Consider the following 21,344-nt stretch of genomic DNA (forward strand, 5'->3'; position numbering starts at 1 on the left):
CCCTGGTGAGATGATCAATGACACAGCTGTAGAAGGAGTCACAGCTGTATGTAGATCACAGTACTGTAAAGCACAGTTAAGGATTAAATGTGATTTTCATGGGGGAATACTGTCCTTAAAGTAGCACAAATAAATTTCATCCAGAATGTGAGAGATCCTGTACTGTGCAGCTTCTGTGTACAATACACAGCCTTAGGACATTGTACAGGGACAGAAATAGTCTTGCCCTACACAAATAAAACCCTGGATTAGGAAAGCTGATTGTCTGGAATGGGCTTTGCTAAAAAACAGATTTCTAGTTTGCACACAACTTGTTGATTAGTGACAGGACCTGAGAAGGCCCTAGGATATATACAAAAATGTCAAACACAGGAATTGCTGTGTATTCTAAAACTGAGCTCCCTAGTCCCAGCAACATCTAGACACTAGGGAGAGTGAAGGAAATAGGAAAACAACTTTACAGCCCAGCTGCAAATTGCTCATGAGAAAAGTTAGCAGAAATCCTCCCACAATATCTTTTTAAAAAGATGATCTCTACTTTTCCAGAGCTTTCAATAACATCTGCACACATACACACTCATTTTAAATGATGTAACCCTTACCTTCTAAAATCTGCAACTAGTTTCACATCTGCTATGACAAGCTTGTGTTCAATAATCATGTGCTTCAGGAGCTGGTTTTGTTCTGCTAAGACATAGCATTCTTTGCAGAAAATACAAGGCACATAGGGAGAACTTTCTACTGCATCAATACCACCTGGACTTTCTGGCAGAGACAGAGGCTCCAAAATACACTCGGTATCTAAAATAAGAATAAAAACAATAATAATTTATTTTGACTACGTAAATAAATGTACATCTTTTTGAGTACTTTTAGGTAATAAATGTAAAACCTGTTTGAATCTCAGTTTTGTTGCATGGATCACTTGAGGAGTAAGATGCTTGTAATCAGGCTGACTGCACTGATTCCAAGAAGGGCACTGGGAGGTCAGCACAGGACAGTTCTCAGGTCTTTCCCAAATGAAACTCCCAGCTGACACCAAGTCAGTCACACACAGGTACTCTGCTTACTACTAAAGAAATTTTATGATGGTAAACCTACTTTTCTTCTTCTCACTATCTAATCTACCTGTTGATATGAATGAAGTTACTGTCTTTGTGGCTCCTTGAGCCACATTGCTCAGAGTATCAGGAAGTATTTAGACTATAGTACAAACTGTTTCACATGTTAATTTTCCTAATTACACTTTTATTTTTTGCAGAATACTTCTATGCCTTTCTGACTGACTTGAAGATATGCATTTGTCTTGCCTTTTTTCCCCATTAACATCTAATTTGCTGTTCTATGACAAAAGACTGTCCTTGATAAAAATTATTGCCACAGGGATGCTTATGCCCTCTGGAGCACTTTCTAACCATACAGATGCTGAGGAAGGGGCAGCCATGCTCCATGTGGAAAGGTGAATGGCCCATGTTTGTACCATACTGTACCAGCCAGACACAGGTTCCCCAAGTGACACCACACAGAAGTGAGTCATTGCCACATGCTGTCCTGGCATGAGTGTGTTCCCCATTTGAACAACATTGGTCTAAATTCATAAGCTCTTCCATTGGCATAAATTAGTATAATTCATTAAGAAACACTGACCAAGAAAGTTAAACAACTGGCCCCATTAGCCTAACCAAATTCCAACTGTCCAGAAGTAAACTGTGGTGTTCGTTTTCCAAATGAATTACACCTCAGTCGTGGGTTAGGGTTTATCTTGGAAGCAGATGACAATTTCAACACATATCTTCAATTTTAGATATTTAAATTTTGGATAGCAAAAAGTAAACAGAAAAAAGTCTTCATGTTCCTGCCCTCTTGAAGTTGACAACTAAAAACATGAGTGTCCTGGACTTATTATGAAGTTATCTTATGCAGCAGGAGAATAAACTCTGTGTCTTTGGATTCCTGCAGTGACATGAACACCTCTATAGAGAAATGAAATTTCCCAGAATGACAGAATGGATGAGATTAGAAGGGACCTCTGGAGGTCGTCTGGTCAAGGATGACTCTCACGCAGAAGCACCTAGGACTGGTTGTGCAGGGCCATAAGTAAATGGCTTTGATTCTACAACCTCTCTGAGCAACCTCTGCCAGGGATCAGACACCCTCACAGTGCAAAACCATCTCCTGATATTCTGAGGGAACCTCCTGGGCATCAGTTTCTGAAGATACCTGAAGCATTAAGAAAAAGGGCCTCTCTCAAGTCTGTTATTTTGTCACACATGAATTTTAAAATACACATGCTTAAAGGAACCTTAATTAATATTTACCAGATAACTTTCACCCTACAAAAATCACATATAGATGTTATACATTGGCAGGCATACTAAATCTGACAGCCTGGTAACTTGCTCACATGGAAAATGTGAAAAATAATTTTTAAAAATCACAGTAATTTAGCTTTTTTTCCTAGGAGAATATGTTAATGTATCAGTGCTCTACCCTGCCTTCTACCAAGACTCTGAAATAACCAAAGAAGGGCTGGACAATCCCATTCAGAGGCAGACCTGGGTAGCCCCACAAGTTCTGTGACAAATCTGTGTTCAGGCAGAGGAACGGGCATGGAGAGAGGAATGAGACTTTGTCTTCCACCACACATGGTGCCCGGAGTGTCTGCCCTGCCAGCATGGACACAGCACTCCAAAGCAGACACAGCACGGGCTGATAGGGGTGCTCCAGGGGACTGAGGGTAAGCTGGAGCTGCTGGAAGGCATACGTGGTAAAGGGAATAAAACCATAGGAAACACAGCTTTATCAGCTCTGTGCTGTCCTGGAACAATATATATGCCCTGCATGACTGGTTTCTCCTAAGGACTTCTGAAGAATAGAACTTCCTGGAAAGGCACTGACTTGACTGAAGACTGATGGCTGGGTTACACTGAATTCAATTTATCACAAAAAACTAAGCACTGCGGAAAGATGGCAGAAAACAGAGCATGGTATTACCTGGAGCAACACAGCTGCTGTGCACAATCTAACACTTTTCTTCTCATAATTTTATCTACACTTCAACCCATTCCCTTTCCTTAGAAATTTCTTTATTAAACTAGCATTGCAGAAATCGTTCCATTTTGTCCTATTTTAAGAACAGCAGTGGCTACCCTATGTGCTAGAGCAATCCTCATGAAAGGGTCAAATCTCCCAAGAAAAATTGGTGGTACCTGCAAGAGTCCAGCTTTGTCCATTCTCAGTCTGTTCTGTTGCCTGAAGAAGCATTAAACCATGCTTATGGAGAAAAGCAGAACTTAATTTCCTTTGCAATTGCCGATATCAAGTGAACTAAGAAGATACTTTGTCTGCCACTTCAATTTAACCCAGTAAACAGCAACACTGCTTTTTGTTAATTTTTGGTACAGGTCTCTTGCAATGATGTATTTAAATCTTTAGAAATCCACCTCTCTGCCTAAAGAAATCAACTTTCAACAGATAGATGTGTAGAGCAGGGACTGCTACAAAACAGACAAGGAGCCAATACAGTTGTTTAGTAAGGGTATTTGTGACTAGCAACCACTCCGGCTAGAAAAACAGAACCGCTAAGTCTTTAACTGTAGCCATGAGCTGCTGAAAGGAATAAAGTGGGGTGAAGATTTTTTTTGCTGCCCAAACAGAGTAGCTAATACTAAAAGAGAATAACTTTAGGCTATCAGAGCAGTTTGGCAAATGCGAAGTTTATGCAATTTCTTTTGAAAGCACTTAAAGAAAGAGACAATGGAAAAAGGAATCCATGTAAATATCATTTTACTCATCTGCTACAAAAAACACTGAACAAGAGAATAAATGCACAGAGCTGAACAAATGCACAGCCTTTAGCATAGCACTTACTGGACTAATGTAGTACAAATAAATCCAAGCATAATATTGAAATCTCTATAAAAGCAGCTAATTTTGTTTCTATATTTGGAGCAGAGCGGCTACAGGTACTGAATAAAAGCTGTTAACTATAGCACAGCTCAGGGCTAACAAGGAAATAAAAACTCTCAGATGTATTCTCAGACTCCAAGATTTCTACATGCAGAGAGACTTGAAAATGAGGGAAAAGTAGCAAGCTTTTCTCTTAGAATCTACTGCAGAATCTACTGCAAGAATAACTTCACAGAGACAGATTAAACACCCCTCTGGTGCATGTGCCCTGGCTGACAAGGGTGAGAAGCAATTGCCTAGGAATGGTATAAAAATAGGCCAAACAAACAGTAATCACACAAATAGAATAGTCTTCCAGAAGTCTGAGTATGGGGAGCTTAAGTCAAAGGCAGTATGAGCCCCTCAGATAAACAGCTTTTATTTTTTTCTCTCCATTGACTTATTCCTGAATTTGAAATTTGAAATTCTTGGACTTTTAACACCTACAAAAACTTGCATCAACTTTTCATGTTTTTGTAATGGCCCTTTATTCCTTGATGTCCTGGTTCAACTTGAGGCTAGTTTTACTCTACCTTTCATGCAAAGTGGCAAGAGGTAGCTTGAAAATGTTCAAGAGTGGAAGGAAATATGTTTCAAAATCAGCACAGATGTTTTTCTTTTTCAATCTCTCTTCTATGTACTTTTTACTTCTGGTATTTCACTTGCTTTTAGGATCATTGAATTAACCATTGAATTCTCTTCAATGATTCAAAGTCTCCTAAGCTGTGAATCAGGTGTTAATACACAAGACAGTGGTCATATTCTTTGTGTGTTCACTCCTGTGTGTTACTCTGCATTTGTTAACATTGAATAGCACTTTTTTGGGTGCAATTTGTTTAAATAACATGAGATTTCATGCAATGCTTTAGCTGGCCCTCCTGTTTACCACTTAGAAAAAAAAAGTGCATCACTCAAAAGTGATATACAAGTGTATCATCAGCAAAATACATCACCCTTCCTTACTGCATCTGTGATGAACAGCACAGGACTCATGATACTCCCTATGAGAAGAGAGCCTTATAAAACCCATCCATTAGGTTTTGGATGAATCATGTTGCTGCCCCTGAGTTTTTCTTCTCTGCCTAACAGAAAAACAGCATGACTGTAATGCAAAGAGATATCCCAAACGTTTCACACAAAGCCCTCTGAACTCAAAAAATAAGAAAATCCCTTTCTCAGTCACAGAACTGGCAGCTAACGCCATGTTGTTCAACCTTTAGCAGGACAGATAAAACTATGGTCTTTAACAGCTAATTCAGAGCTAAAAAATGTAGATTAGTAGAATGGAAAGAGCAGAGGAATACATTTTTGAAAACTAAAACTGAGAAGTATACCAAGTTCTTCAGAGGAAAATAAATACTTTGAAGATATTTGAGAATGAGATGGTATAGAAAACAATTTACTTTCAAAACATGAATAAGCACTGTTTTTTTTTAATAAGCATCCACAGGATACCTAGTACAATGGATTTCTGATCCCTGCACAGGGACTGTGCACACCATCACAACAGTGGGGGGAAAACAAGTAAATTAAATAAGTCTGCCTGTTATTGAAATCATATGGCTTTATTTTATTTTAAGAATTGTTATAATATAGACTAGTTAATCTTCACAGCTAATGAAGCAACAAGATGAAAATGTATTCATTTTCCTTACTGGAACATTTTTACTTTTGAATACAATTATTCTAAGCTCCAAACCAATGCTCCTTTGGACAATTAAGTAAATGTTCCACCCACAAAGTTATAACACAGCCTACAGCAAAATGGGCAATGCTCTCCACCTGCACAATCACACATGCAATTATCACAAAGCAATATGCCATGCACTGTTATGGCCAATACAACAGATATTATTATCAGAAAGAAAAGGAAGGATAGATTCACCATTTGGATGGGAGTTGGCAAGGTCCCCAGAGATGGTTTAGCCAGTGTAACCACTTGCTGCCACCAAGAAGCACAGGGACGTCTCATTATCCTGACTTTCTCCACCTTATCCCACTGCTCCTAACCATCTACCATTGCCCTTCTGCTTGTGCTGGCTCCCAGGCTTGCCAAATCCTTTGATGAGTCAATCCAGCTCTTTACCATTAAGAACCATTCCTTCCTTTCTTTTTGCTCAAGAATATTGAAAATGCCTGCCGACACAAGAGTCCACCAAGGGCAAGAGCAAACTAAGGAGTCAAAGGTGAGAAGCAGTAAGATGAAACATAGCCTTGCTCTCAGCCTCCTCCTTTCTTCTCAGCTTTACAGCCTCAGCTGTCTCATACAATTTTAGCATAAGCCTGCCACAGTGTGTGAGGTTTCTTCAAAGGCATTACACACAGGAAAAGAAGCCACTAAGATTTTATCACTGTTTCCTAACAAGGACACAGCACTGGCTTCAGTTTGCAGAATCCACTGGTGTCAGCATGAGTACACCTAACACACTAAATGCACACTAAATGCAGCGTGGAGCTCTTGTGCTCAATTTTGCTTGGTTGTACATCTGAACTATCTGCTCTGACTAGCTCTGGGGACAAACTGAACACTGCTGCATGAATTACATTCTCTAACTAGAAAGTGGAGGAATGTGGGTTCAGATAAATGAAGTAACTTCACTGTTAGAACTCTTCACTCACACAGCTTGGCCCTGAGATGCAATCTGCAGCTGTGCCTCAAGCAGAGCTCAGGGAGCAGCAGACCCTTCCAGCAGGCAACCAGCAAGCTGAGGGAGGAACTCCATAAACTGGGCTGCAACAATGCTGAGGACAGGGGCACTCACATCCTTCTTTTTGTAGCTTTGCCGCTAGGTAAAAAGGAATGACAGTCCCAGGAACAGATGAAAAGGAGCTAAGTCCAAAGACAAGGCTTTTTAAATAGAGAAGAAGAAATCAAACTATTTTAAAAGAGATTAATTGATTTATTACTAACTGAAGAATACTTTGAAAATTCAAGGCATTGCAAAGTCTGAAAATTGAAATGATGAAAAAGGAATTAATACAAATTTGCTTAAGACATATTTATGGGTTTCCTGTCATTTTTGTAGTCTACGGCACAGCAATGAGGCCTTAGGCTGAGGACTTTATAATATAAATATCCCACTGTTGGTTACCACAAGGATAATGACACAAAATAAGAATATCTGCTGGAATGTTAAGTGTCTTTATAATTAAATCCAATAGTTGAATGGATCAATTCATTACCTACAAATCTGGTTTATTATCTCATAAATACAGCTGGTTAATATTATGAGATTAGCACAAGAACTTGAAATGATCCTAAAACAAAAATGAACACAACAAAGACATACTGGTGAATATAGGAGTCCAAATAATGAGCAAAAGACAGGTTTTTAGATATACAAAGAACAAAGGGAAGAAAGAATGACAGGAAAACAAAAGACACCTAGCAAACCTGGCACTCCACACTAGAAGCCCAACAGATGCTGAATGGAAAACAAAAAGGCTGAGCACCCTCCCCTAAGTTCTCACTGATTACATGGCAAAAACATTTAGTTGCTGAAATGACCAAACCCCTCTGGAGAGTACATTAGGGAACCAACCTGTATTCCTATAGGTAATTCAGCACAAAGGAGCGCTGCATTTAAAACTCTTTAGGAAACAAGCAGTTTTAAAGCTTTGTCTTGAAATCAACTGTTTTTGAGATGATGCAAGAGTATCAAGAAGGATCATCTTGACACTTGAAATTCATACATGACAGCATCCCTGTTTTGCAGCCTTGGCACAACAGCATCTATTTGTTGGCACAGCAGCATTCCCTAATTTGTGGTCATATTCTTGGAAGCAATTTTATACTGATTACAGGATTTTTCCTTTGTTTTCCAGAGCACAAAAGATGGATGACTAATGATTTGCCAAATAAACAGTATTCAAAGCCAAAACTTAGAATAATGAAAATAAAACACCCTGTCATGGTCCTCACCAATACTACATGCAAATATTCTTCCTAGTGAAAGAAGAATCAATGTACATAATCATCTCCTACCTCAATATATTAAAGCCCTCAAGTACTTCTATTAAGTTGCATTAGTCTGAGTTCATGAGGAATTATTTACCGATTACTTCTGCTTGTTAACACACTATGAATGATATTTAGTTAAAACGTCCATGTGCTCTAGGGGACAACACATCCTGTAGCTTCCCCCAAGATCAATCAGTCTCAACCCTGCCTGTTTTTTCATTGAATGCAAATGAGCACTTCAAAAGAACACTTAATCCTACAGCTAAAGCTTGTCACTTTGTACAGACACTGTACATATTTTGTAGCATTTGCTGTCTAGGAATATGAGAATTTTATTCCAGTTAAATGACAGCTTTAAGAAAAGCTGTAAGTTACCGAATCCTAATAATTCAGAACAGAGTTTCTATAGAGCAGGTGTCTGCTGGGAGCTGGAACTAACAGAAATACAACTGTGCTTAATAGCCATATTTAACAGGGCTGCTCTGTCGGGGAGCTTAGGATGTTGCAGTTTCATTAGCATTAACAAGTGTTGCTATGGTACCGCAGCACAGGCATCAGAACACAACTGAATAGGACTGGGAAAGTGATTAATAAAAATGTGAAGTGCTGGAATTTTAATAAAACAAAACCAATGCGCTTACCAATAAGATCATGTTTAAATAATAGACTAGATTATTGCCCAGTTCAGCAGCAGATACATGCCACTGCTTGTTGTCTTTCTGCTGGGGTCCAGACAAACCCCCACATCTGTAAAGACCAGAGCAAACCTACTGTTCTCACACAGAGGGACACGCATACCCACACACACACTAATGAAAGTGACCCTAGTAAGTATTCATAACAATATTTAAATATGATGTTAATATGCTGCTATAAATATTTAACACACTACAGCAGGTTCTATTGCTGCATAAGCTCAGAGCTGTATAATGCCTCATTCCTGGGTAAATGCCTCATTCCTGGGTAAAAATGTCTGGACACAGACTTACATTAGGGTAACTAAATTCAGGGTTTGATATTTTGGTCACAAATATGAAACAATATTTATCTACTTCAGCATTATATACTGAATAATTTTATTATACTTTTTACAGTTTCTGTGATTCCCTGTGGCTATTGTTAAACAAAATTTCTGTTTACTGTTCCTTGTTTAGTGTGATTGCATGACTTGGTAGACATGGAGAGCTGAGATCCATATTATCCACTAAAATAAGGGATTAGAAGCAATGATTAAACCCTAGACTATTATCTGGAAAGATTAACAAAGTAATTATGTAGCCTGAAACCCAGAATGTTGGTTACAAGGAAGAGGAAGAAAATATCCAACAGAAGAATTTGAAATGGAAGGACAAAAGTGACCATCCAGGTTCTTCTTTTGTACTTATCACTCAAATCTATCTAACAAAAATTAGCAGCTTTTTTCTGTTAAACTTGCTATTTGGTAAAAAGACATACCAAAGACATCATAATAAAGCATAAAAAATGCTGTTTAAATTTAAGGTATAAAGACTGAATTTCTGCTATTTTCATATGAAAATTCCTGGAGAAAAAAAGAAGAGGAAAAAAAAAGGCTACAATTTTGTGTCAAGGTGATCCAGACCATCATTTAAAAAATATTTAAAAATACATACTGAAAGGCATCACAAGTAAAAAAACGTATATGCAAATGCAGTATTTGTGTATGTTACCACTGCCACTGTTCTGCTTAACCCTCTGCAAAGAGCAGCAAGCTGGAAAAAGGCATGTCTTTACATTTTCTGCATCTGTGACCTTAGTTCTCCCAGAAAGGAGGGGTCTTAACAATGGGTTTAATATGGATAGTAATACTTCATTGCTATAATTTATCTTTGCAGTGCCTTTAACAAGTACTGTACTGAGCCTAGTAACTTCTATGCCAGCACTGCTATGTAAAGCAGGTTAATTACTTTACTCTCTACTTTTTATCATGATAATTTACTAGTGATCAATAATGCTTTATTACAAGGATTTTCCTTTTCTTGTCACATGTTCTTTTCCTGTCACATGTTCTTTTCCTCTAAAAGGATTCAATTTCCAAGCACGTTTATCCTTTTGATCTTAAAAGAATTGCCTCATGGTCTTTTAAAACAATTGCTTTACTCTCTGTAACCAAAGGAAAGGCTGTGTGATTTGCCTTAAAAACATAAAGCCTGCTTTAGCAGTTCCTGACACCCCCATGTCATTATGATGGGAATATCTACCATGCTTCTAACTAAAACATTTGCACTGCAGGGTTTACAACTTTTCCACTGGTAGACTTTCCTTGAAAAAGGCAACTATGTGAAAAAAACAACTGTAGATAGTGTGAAACTTTTATTTTAAATAGCACTTAAATTTTTTTCAGACTCATACAAATTAGAACTAATGTCAAAATGCATCCTGAGAGGTCTTGTTTCTGGCATCCCTTGTGTGTGTGGGTGTCATACTGACAGAACAGGCTGAAATCTCTCTCAGATATTCTGATTCAGCTTCCTGACACACAGAGAGCCTTCAAGGCTGAATTAAGTGAATTTTGTACTTAATGAAGAATCTGTATGAAGAAGCCCTGAGATGTTAGAATCTCTGTGGTCTGTTGCTGCTTTCTCAGTGAACTGGAGCTTTTCCAGATGGAAAGTAGCAAAATAAGTTGTTTCTACTTTTAGAATCAAACCTCCATAAACTGGTATTCAAACTGGAAAAACAGTGGCTTGAAGGCAAAGTTCATTATAGTGTGCAGTGATGTGAATCAACATACTTCAGCCTGATATCATGATTCGGGAAAACAAAGCTTTGATTATACTTCAAATAATCCACTCTTTATACTCTTTACACATACATTTTTGAAAATTATTTTGAGAGGAAAGTATTTTTAAGTCAAGGCTCAAATAATTATGTATTATAGATCCCAGAGACATCTCACAGCAAGCTATATAAAATTCCTATGAGTGTATTCTGACTTTGTACCAGAGTTTGAAATACATCTTTTTGTGATACTGTCCTCTGTGCATTCATTAAACATATAATACAGATCTAGACTTCTTAAGTGTGATATATACTTACTGATACTACTAATGTAGCTCGTGGACATGGATGATACAATAATTGAAATTAACTTCATCAAGAAACAGAATTAGAATGTTTGAATTACCAATACAAGTTGTTTATATTTTTCAGGCAACATTTTGCTAACTGTATAACTCCATGCAGGCTCCTGAACATTAAATTAGTACAGTAATAATAAATAATAAAAATAGAGCATAGACTGCATATTTTCATTCCATATAAGACAAAATAAAACTAAAACCTCCAGCAGGAAGTTTTTTTTACATATTGGTCTTTAGAGAAAAAGCTCTACCTCATTTATTCATGCATTATGGAGTCATAATAAAATTTGGTGCTGGCACACGGGCCAGGACAAATGCTAGCAAAATACCCCTCTGACAGCAGCAGCACTTACAACTGCACACATTTGTTTCACAACCATTGCTGTTTCTATATTGTCAGCCTTGTGCACTCCCACCATGGGACACACAGGCCTCCCCTGGGGCACGTGCCACAAACTTGGCATGAGGTTCTGGATGGGAGGGTGCTGTGCCAGCTTCCCTGTGCTGCCCACCAGCCATGCCCCTCCTCTTGCATCTCAGCACAGCTCTGACCCACACAGGAGTCTCACAGCCCCCTGGCACTCTCCAGCTGCTTTGTGCATTGCCTGGGTTTAGATCAGTTTTGAAGCATGTGAACAGGATTTGTTTGGAGTCCAGATATATGAAAAATGCATCCCAAGCCTTAACAGAAATTCCTGGGTCTAAACCAAGGGGCTGTTCAGTGCGGGAACACTCAGTTCATGTGAGCAGAAATGTCAAACCGCACACTAAAGTTGCAGGGACTGTGGCACCTTTATCTACTGTGCCTTATTATTTGTTCAGGCGAACAGAGCCACAACATACCACAAAAAATCCTGAGGCTTAAAGTGTGTCAAGTTATACAGCTTCTCTACCAGAGGGATAATGAGAAGGTGTTTAACCTGCTACCACCACACAGGCAAGTGGCTACTCTTTGGGTAGAGTCTCCAAAGACAAATGGGAGGATGACATCTCAATGAGTAAGAATCAAACAGAAACAGCTGGGCCATTTCCCACTGGTCACTGCCTGTGATGCATAAAAATCAGAGAAAAATACACAAAATTAAAAAAAAAAAAAAAAGACCAACTGGAAGACAGTGTCCAGTGAAAGGCCATAAAGAGGCAAAAGAACAAAGAGGAAAGTCTCAAGAAACATAGTTGAAATGTATTACAAAGAACAGACAGGTGTCTGTGGACCACTGAAACTACTGACAAAACACCTACTACAATTTTTAACTTAAAGATCTACTACAGCAGAATATTAGGACAGAATGGCAAACAAGCAGTGATCATGGAAACATCTGCTGGAAATTCAGGTGCTGGGATCAATGGCTGGACTACTGCAGCTATATCATTTCCTATGGAAACATTAAAAGTTAACATGAACTGCTATTGTTTGGGTTGGAAGGGACCTAAAAGAGAGCACCTAGTTCCAACCTGCCCCCTGCCATAGGCAGAGATGCTACAGTGTAATTTCAGTCTGGTTATGTGGTTTTAGTGGTGCTGACTAATGCATTATTTAACACAACAATTATCAGGTCATTGAACACTAGGCTTTTTCTATTCAAGTGACTGTAATTAAGTACTGTAGACAACAACTCTGCAAAGAACCCAGACTTCTACACATTTTCCTGATTTCAGTGAGACACTGATCAGGATGATGTGCTCAGCTCTTCAGAGGCACAGACCTGCTTTAAAGTTGTACAAAACTCACCACTTTTTTTTTCTCCTGCTTCTTGAATGTCATGTTCTTTCCTGCATTGTGTGAGGCTTTTATTGATGCAATATTTAAAGCTACTTTAAAAAGCCCACAGAAAGACATTCAAATGCTTTCAGGCTTTTCTCCCAGATTCAGCCTGCTGGGAGTTTGTGGATGAGAATGTGAAGCAAAAATCAGAGAGAATCTGGGAACAATAGCAGTTTTAGGATATAAATGGTCACAGAAAGTCGCAGAGTTCTAGCAGAAGTTTCAAGGCAGGACATGGTGGAAGGAAGCACAGAGGGTTGGGAAAGGTTATGAAGGGTCTTTGGATAGCCAAATTTACCCTATACTGAAGTTAAAATACTTAACACTTGTAATTTCATAATACTTAAGTTTTTTTCTTCCTTTCCTACTGTTCATATACACAAGCATATGCTAGTTTAAACCCTACATCCCTTCATCCAGAAAGCTGGCTAAAGTCTCAAAGGGTGAACTCTAAGACCTGCTTATGTGACAGGCATACCCTGTGGCAGTCATCATTGTTGACAAGAATCTACAAATTCAGTGCTCTTCCAGAAAACCTGTACTCCCCTGTAAAAACAAATGCAGTGAGCAAGGTGATTCAAGAGGCATAACAAATTATCCTGGCATCTGTGTTACACTCAGAACATTCAAAACACTTGAGGTACCTCTCTAGCCTATACCTCTACATGTAAATAAAGCATGTTCACATCTATTATTTGTTCAAGTCATGAGAAAGCTTTTTTGGGGTAAGAATCAGATATTTGCCAATTCAGAAAGTTTAAAGGTCTTCATCAGTGTGAAGTGATGAAGAATCTGATGAAACAGATGAACTGATGAAACACCACTCATTCTTGCTCCACAATGGTAACAGAAAGACTGAGCAGAGGTTTCAAAGAACTTGAAGGTTTAACACGCAAACAAATTAGCATGTTAAAGCCGGGTACCTGCTCACCAGGCAGGCTGAAGCAGCTCACCTCTAAATAAACTCTGGTTAGAGAATAGAGGAGCTGATACAACTTAGTTTGTTCATGTATCAAAAGCCTTTACTTGCTTCTGAGAGGGCAAGAGTCGGCTCAGTACACTGGAATGAAATACAAAGATAAAGGCCACCCATCTTTGCTTTTAAGCTATGAAAGTTTTTTGAATTCAGAGAAAACCAAATAGGAAGTCATTATGGGGTATTTGTGGGGAATCCAACATATCCTATGCCTTGTGCTAACAGAAATTATGCATTCATGCTGAGGTGCGGGGATGCCCCTTGTCTTCAGATAAAATACACTGCACATTTACAACACAATTATTTGTAAAATTATGGCAGGAATCATGGGCACTTCAGATCACTATTACCAACCAATACAATCCATCACTTATTTTATTAAGCCATTATGACCTGTTTAATGAAATATTTAGTTTCACTTGTATATTCTCCCATTGTCAGTTATTTAAGAAATGTGAAGGTTAAAATCACTAAAATATTACTGCAACAGTTACATGAAAGGATTCTGCCTTTTCAATTTTCAAACAGAGAAGCACATAAAAGGAGATTTTACAATAATAATTTAGTATTTTCCAGTCCTCCGAAAGATCCACTTGCTTATCTGGTAAACATTTAAAATGACTTTGAGATTGGATTTTTAATTAAAAATCAAAAAAAGACTCTTTAAACATTTTTAAATAATACTGCTTTAGGAGATCCATTCTGGTAATCATATTAAAATAAATTATGTTGCACTTCCAGAATTAATTAGTGAACCTGTCCTCCAGGTGTAATTGCTAATTGTTCAGTTCACAATGATTAATCTGCATCCTTTACAGAGCTTATAATGCCTACTAGTAAAAGGAATCTGTTCTCTGTCCAAAATCTGTACTATGGTGGAAGCCTCAGGTCCTGAAATCCCCTACTGCACACAAAAATTTAACCCGAGAAACAGATCACTCGTGGTATTCTGGATTCTTCAAAGTGCCCTATGGGAAAAAAACTGAGGCTGCAACCACGTGTATGATCATTTGGAACAGGTGGGGGTTTTTAAGGAAGGGTACTGAGAGGATATCAACCTCTAAACCCATGAAACAGAAATGGGTAGAGACACATGGGCTGCTTATCAGGCTAAGATCTGAGGATCTCTCAGAATGAAGGGATGAGCAGAGGCAGCTGTGTGCTCGGGGCAATGGCTGCTCTGTCATCTTGCTGGAGTTTTCACCCACAGACACGAGCAGCCAGCAGCTCCCAGTTCACCACCATGCATGCTGTGGATATTTTAGAGAGGAAAGAAATAAAGCACCCAGTCTGATCTGAACAGGAGTGGTAGTATAAGGAAGCAGGGTCTGGGAAGCCATCTAGTCCACCAGTTATTAAGTACTATTCAGTATTAAAGAAACAACAAATAACAAGGAAAATGGTAGATTGCACACAAATGTTAATGAGCAGGTGAAAACAGAAACAATAAGTTGTCTCTGCCAATATGGGAACTAATGGCATTAAAGGAACTACTCAGACATACTTGAACAGGGTCAAGATGAACTTTTGTCACTGACAGGAAAGGGGAAATGTGTGATTATCATATGTACTATGGTATTTTTGAGGATGTTTGTGGATGGGATCAGAAGGTGCTAGTGGAATTTTGTATACTTTATGAAATGGACTTAAACAGACTTAAGAACCTACACTGATACACAAAGTGGCCTATTCAATGGGAGTGCTTGCAAAGCTAATGAGGAATGCATCCATTAGCCTTTACGGAGAAATCTTTTGGGTCTGAGAGTACATGTGACTGCCTTTCAGTGACCAGGAAAGAGAAAACCTTGCATCCCGGAGCCCACTGCACTGAGCAGCTCTAATAGCATCCTTAACAGAACTTAAAGAGTTGATCAAAAGAAGTAATGGCTGTACTGTCAGGAACAAAACAGCTTTCACTGGAGTATCTCTAGGTAGAACAAAAAAAAAAGTAGATGTGTGCAAGACCAGTTAAACTTTTGTTTTCCAGAGTAAACTGAATATACTTAAAAATGGGGTATGAGGGAGAGACATGGAAGGAATCAGAGTAACATGTTGTGCTTGGACATGGTGCACCCCAGCAGCATGTATTCAAAAGGACTTGATCACAAGACGTTGAGTAGGAAACTATATGATGAAACAATGCAAGACACACTTCCAGAAAAAATACTCATCTTAAAATCCTTTGACAGATGCTGTAAGAAGTGTTGATATGCAGACTGAACAAACATTACTGTGGACAGTGATATATTTATTAAAAACCACTTGGTAAAGGCTGCTGTAAGGAACTAACTAGAAAGCAACACTGTCCTGGATTAGAATATAAAATCACAGGCTTTCCTGTAAATAGAAACAGCAAACCAGGAAATAGTGTATTATTTTATTTTCCTATATGCTGCCTCCAAGTAAGTTACACACCTCAGGTGCACGTGCAAGTACTAGATGGTGCTAGAGAGAACATTTTTGTAGAAGTTAAACCTCTGAATGAATAAAGATTTTGTTCAGAGGCAGAGAAATAATAAATATTAGGGTGGGATATTTATTTGCCCATAGACAATGTCATTTATACTCTTAAGATCTATTGACCCTAAGTGACTGTGTTGTAATCAAATAATTTTGAAAAGGCTGTTTGAGCTATTGCACTCTTGCCACCCTCCTCTTTGTCCAAGGGAAGACTGTCAATGCTGAAGTCAGTCATAGTTACCATGAGACAGCAGTTGCAAGGCTGGGGTAAAATTTTGACTCCCAGCCAGCATGCTGGCAGACCTGTCTAATGGGGAGATGAAGCACATGGATGTACATGAAAGTCTATAGGCTAACATAAATGTTAATTTAGTCTGATGTTATTATTTTGATTTTCGACAGTGATTTTTACATATTTCATTACCTAGAGACTCCAAATTGTCTGCTAGGGGATGAAAAGTGAGTTTGGGAGCAAAGACAGAGAAAGTTCATTAGTTATTTCAATGAGTGTGCTCAGTAAAAGGAAAACAGCATAAGCCTCTGAATTTCCATTTTCTTCAAAAAATTTCCTTTTTTCCTTTGAACTGGTGCCAATGTTTTTAGAAGAGTTCTCTGAAAAAACCTCAGGGTAACCTCATCATCTCTAGTAGTCCACAGACCTATGTATACACAGAAGAGTTGCACAGAGTCAGGCACATGTTCTTTCCAATAGTTAAACAGCACAGCTTTGCCTCCGGGTGCAATTAGACCAGTGTGGAAATGCTCTAAAAAGGTCTGGCTTTTCATGCATGAGGTTCATACCAACATACTGTAACATAGAAATAAGGCAAGGGTACTGCTCTAGCTACTAGCACAAATTGATACTGCTTTTATGAATAGAATAAGGGCACATACTAGACAAAAACCAAAAAATGTCACTTAAAAGACTACTCACTTCAAAGGCCCAAACACAGAATAAAAGTGCTGTAACTCTAGGTTTGAAACTGCCTGCTTGCACATGATTTCCTTTAATTGTGTCCTTCACATTATTAATGACTTGACAGTAGAAGTTAAAAGTCAACTTGAACTGAAAGCTACTCTCTTCTCTTAAATGTGAAAACATTAGACTAATTTTTTCATTTGGACCAAACCAAAGAAACACATATAATCTCTAGACACCACTTTAGAATATTATTGATTTCATTGGAGTACACTTTTCTAAAACCAGACATATTCATTTTAGAGATAACTTGTACGTGGTAAGGCCTTCAAAGCAGTATCATTATCATTGGTTTTCTCCCCTTTTTTTTTGTCTGTGCCTTTCCACAAGACCAGAAAGAAGATATAACCCTTGCCTCAAAATACTCAGTTTTCTCTTAAAAGGACCAGTGTAACCTGAGGATTTCTTGCAGTTTATCTACGGTGAGCTCTAGCTAAGCTCCTTCCAGGAGGGTGCAGACACACAGGTTTCTCGACACAAACCCTGCTGTTCTTGCTCCTTACAGCACCTGGCTTATCCTTCAGTACTTCGCCACGGTCCATTTGTGCTCCTCGCTGTGCACTGCCTGCTTTGCACTATTGCTGTGTCCGTGCGCGCTGACAAACAGATTTATGTGAGAGGCTAAAAAGCTCCCCGGACCATCAGCCTCACGTCCAGCCGCTCTGGCGCGCTGCCGGCACGAACTCCCTCTCCACCTCGACTTGCTGTTGGAAACTCTCCCTGTCCCCGCAGTTCCGTGCACCAAACGTGGAAGGACTGGCATCAGTAGGACCAGAGCGACTCACGTCCCTGTAACCAGCGGGATAGGGTACGGGGCTGTCCGCGGCTCTTCGCGGAACCCCGCTCCGACGGGCGACAAGCGAGCCCCACCGCGCCGGGCCCTGGCGCTCCCGGCTGCTCGACACGTGTCCGCCGCTCCCCATCCCAGGGACGGCCGCGCCAGCCCCGTCCCACCGTCCAAGCCGGGATCGCGGAACGGAGGGGAGTGGGGGAGAGCAGTGCGAGACCCCCACGCCTCCCGCAGCACACTCACCTCCCCTGGCCGCCGGCCCCGCAGCCCCGCGGGACGCGGCCATGCCGCCGCCGCTCCGCCCGCCGCGGCGCGGGGCGGCCCCGGGAGCCGCGCTCCGCCCCGCTCCGCCCCGGCGGGGAGCGCGGGGCCAGACGGGGCTCGTAGTCTCTCCCGCGGCCGCGGGCGGCGAGGGGCGCGGCCGCATCGAGCACTACGTTCCCCGGCGTGCAGCGGGACGGGGAATATAAGTGGCTGGCGGCGAGCGCGCTTCAGTCAGTCCGCCCGCCCGAACAATGCCTTCGCCGCTGGGGCTGGGCAGCCGCGGCTGAGCGCGGCGGGAGCCCCGGGCAGCGGACGCGCTTGCCGGCCGCCGCCGCTCCCGGCGGAGGGGCTGGCGGGGGAGCGGGCGCTCGCACGCCACGAGCATGTGGTTACCCACGGAGCACGAGAAGTACGGCGTGGGTGAGTGAAAGAGAAGGCGAGCGGGGCAGCGCGGGGGCGAGGAGCGGCGCTGCCGGCGGGGAGCGCATCCCGGGCAGAGCGGGCTCGCCCCGCGGGGCGCTGCTGCCGTTTCCCGCTGCGCGTGTGAGCGCTGCGATGGGAGCCGAGGTCCCGTCAGGGCACGGGGGAGCGGCCCCTTCCCTGGGGGCACAACAAAGGGCGGCCGATGCCCAAGCCGCGGCTCCAGCGTCTCCCGCTGCTGCCAGGGGATGGGGCAGGGGCCGGTCCCCAGTCCCCGAGGCGGGCGCTCTATTCTCCGTTCCGGCGCTGGGTGAAAAGACTGGCGTTTCATGGGGAACAAAGCAACCTAAAATCATCGCTGGGGGCGGCGACCCGGTGGGAGACGGTGTCCGCCGGCGGCCCGGCAAGGAGCGGCGATGGGGCCGCGGGCATTGTTCGCGCGTCGGGGGTTTTGTCACTGCTTCACTGGAAAGCAGACAAAGTGTCGCTTGTGGGAGCCGCGCTGCCTCGGCTCTTCGTTCTCTTCTGCCCGGCGCAGAGCTCTGAAGCCCGCGGGTTTGACTTGCGGAGTGATCGGAGAGACTCGCCGTGATTTTATTTTTCTTGGCACCGCCTACGCCCACACCCGGTGAGCGCCGGCCGCTTGTCCCGGACAATAGCCCCCTCTGACACGGATGTAGCTGAACTGTTGTACAGACCTGCCGGCGTAGTAGGCAGCTCTCCGTGTGTTTACGTCGCATTTGAACGCGGAGTTGTTCACACTGGAGAAAAGCGGGAGGAGCGCGGAGACCTCCTTTGTGTGTGTGTGTGTGTGTGTGTGTGTATAGCAGCGCTGTGGCGAGCCGAGAGCGCGGGGCCGCTCCGTCCCATCTGGAGTTGAGCCCAGATGTTGCCGTCTTCCGAATGCTAAATGACACTGATCATCGATGAGATTTTTTTTTTCTTGACTTCTTTATTTGTCAGGTCACAGCTGGGTTGCAAGATATTGATTAGTCCTGCCACCCGCCTTTCTTTACGAGGATGGGCAAGAGGTTTAAAAACCACTCTGGGACTCCCTGGAATGGCATGCTGGATATTAGCAGTCAAGTATTTCAAGCTGCAGCCCTCCTCTCCGTCTATTTGTTGTTTATTTTTATTTTTGATCCTAGTGTGCTATTTCACAACTGAAAGCATTCTTCCCCCCACTCCCGATATATGAGCTAAAAATCACTCTTTCTTATACTAAAAACAAGCAGATAAAATTGCTCCCCCTATTTGAATAACTATCCCATCGTTGCTAATCAGTTAAGACATATTCCTTAAGTAAGCTTTTCTACGTTTAGTAACCCTTTTCAGGTACTTAGAGGTGAATTGCTCTTCAGCTCTGCCTAGCTTACCAGAGCTGGTGTCACTGAAATCTTACTCCTGCTAAAGAGACAGTTGCAGTTTCTCAATAGAGAGCTTCCTTTGGATCAACCAGAAAATGTGGTCCACTACAAAGATTGTCTTTATTTGTGCAAATATAATATAGTCACCAAAATGATGCGTATTCTTATTTAAATTCATTTCCTGGTTTTCTGTGATTTGGATTCCAAAGGCTATTCAAGATAGTAACAAAAAGCCACTGTTCAGATTGGTGTCTCTGTACCCCTAGGATGGGGATGATATTATATTTCAATATGACTATTGCAAAATATTGAAATACTAACCTGAAGTAATTAAATTTTTTTCTTGGACTGCTTTTTATGCTATGTGCTCACTCACCTGCATGATGAGTGCTGTCTGCAAAATCTTCACACCCAATTACCCTGTAAGCTATTGTACTACTTAGCCATGGGAGGGAAGGCAGGAGAAAGGGTTGTATCTTGCTGTATAATTATTTAAATTTTATATAAAGTGAACCTCATAAATCAAACTTGCATTTTGCACCACAGAAAAACTTACATGTTTTCTTTATTTTACTGGTAGGATTATGACATTTCCAAGCAGCTATTTTAATACTTGTATGTCTATCTGCTCTGATAAAATGGGTGCATTAGGAAACCCCTTTGAGAATCCCGCTTAGTTGTACCAAGTATAAGTATCCTTTATGCAAAGCTCAGGACTTGCATCAACATCAGACCTCATCTGCATTTTCAGTCTGAATTCTGCAGCACATGCTGTATTCTGCACATTTCTACTGTGATGCCAAAATGGATGAATAACCAGACAACAGCCACCTGGTTGCCCTGAAGGGTTGCTGGTAACCAGGTGGCTATTGCTCATTTGTACAGCCTAACTGATCCCACTTTGAGGGGTAGGTAATTCAAGTCACAATCTTCTCTTCTGTAAATTTTTTAACTTCTGCCTTCTAGCTGTTGATAATAGCTGGTTGATTTTTTTCACTGAGCATGTTGCTTAAGCCCGAGTTCATTTACTGATAGGCAGACACACTTCTTGTTCATTTCATGGTAGACACTCATGCTGCTATGAGGAGAACACTACTGCACTTTTATGTGCCACCTTTTGCACTACAGTTATGTTTTTATTTCCAAGGTTACAGATTTTGTCAGTTATGTTGTATTATCCCTCAGGAAGTTAAGGTGGAATAGGAATATTTCTCCAATATTAAGAACACGCATTGTCTGGGTTTTGATATCTGTATTTTCAGAACAGAAGATTAAACTTGTATATTTCACTTTGAAATTGCATGTGTTTCGAA

At 41.1% G+C, this 21,344-nt stretch overlaps 2 protein-coding genes across 5 annotated transcripts in view; one reads left to right on the forward strand and one right to left on the reverse strand.

Moving 5' to 3' along the window:
• ZNF277 (zinc finger protein 277) overlaps positions 1–18,300 on the reverse strand; it is a 42,098-nt gene extending 23,798 nt beyond the window's left edge. The window contains exons 1-2 of the mRNA XM_021545257.3: positions 18,224–18,300; positions 603–801 (exon numbers count right to left, since the gene is read on the reverse strand). Of these exons, the coding sequence (XP_021400932.2) occupies positions 603–801; positions 18,224–18,266 (242 nt within the window). The 5' untranslated portion in view covers positions 18,267–18,300. The remainder of the gene's footprint in view (positions 1–602; positions 802–18,223) is intronic.
• A 242-nt stretch (positions 18,301–18,542) lies between these two features.
• DOCK4 (dedicator of cytokinesis 4) overlaps positions 18,543–21,344 on the forward strand; it is a 221,515-nt gene continuing 218,713 nt past the window's right edge. For all 4 annotated transcript variants that reach the window (XM_021545259.3, XM_021545261.3, XM_021545260.3 and 1 more), the window contains exon 1: positions 18,543–18,664. In XM_021545259.3, coding sequence (XP_021400934.1) covers positions 18,628–18,664 — 37 coding nt within the window. In that variant the 5' untranslated portion in view covers positions 18,543–18,627. The remainder of the gene's footprint in view (positions 18,665–21,344) is intronic.

This window comes from Lonchura striata, chromosome 5 (assembly GCF_046129695.1).
Source record: "Lonchura striata isolate bLonStr1 chromosome 5, bLonStr1.mat, whole genome shotgun sequence".
Classification (NCBI taxonomy): domain Eukaryota; kingdom Metazoa; phylum Chordata; class Aves; order Passeriformes; family Estrildidae; genus Lonchura; species Lonchura striata.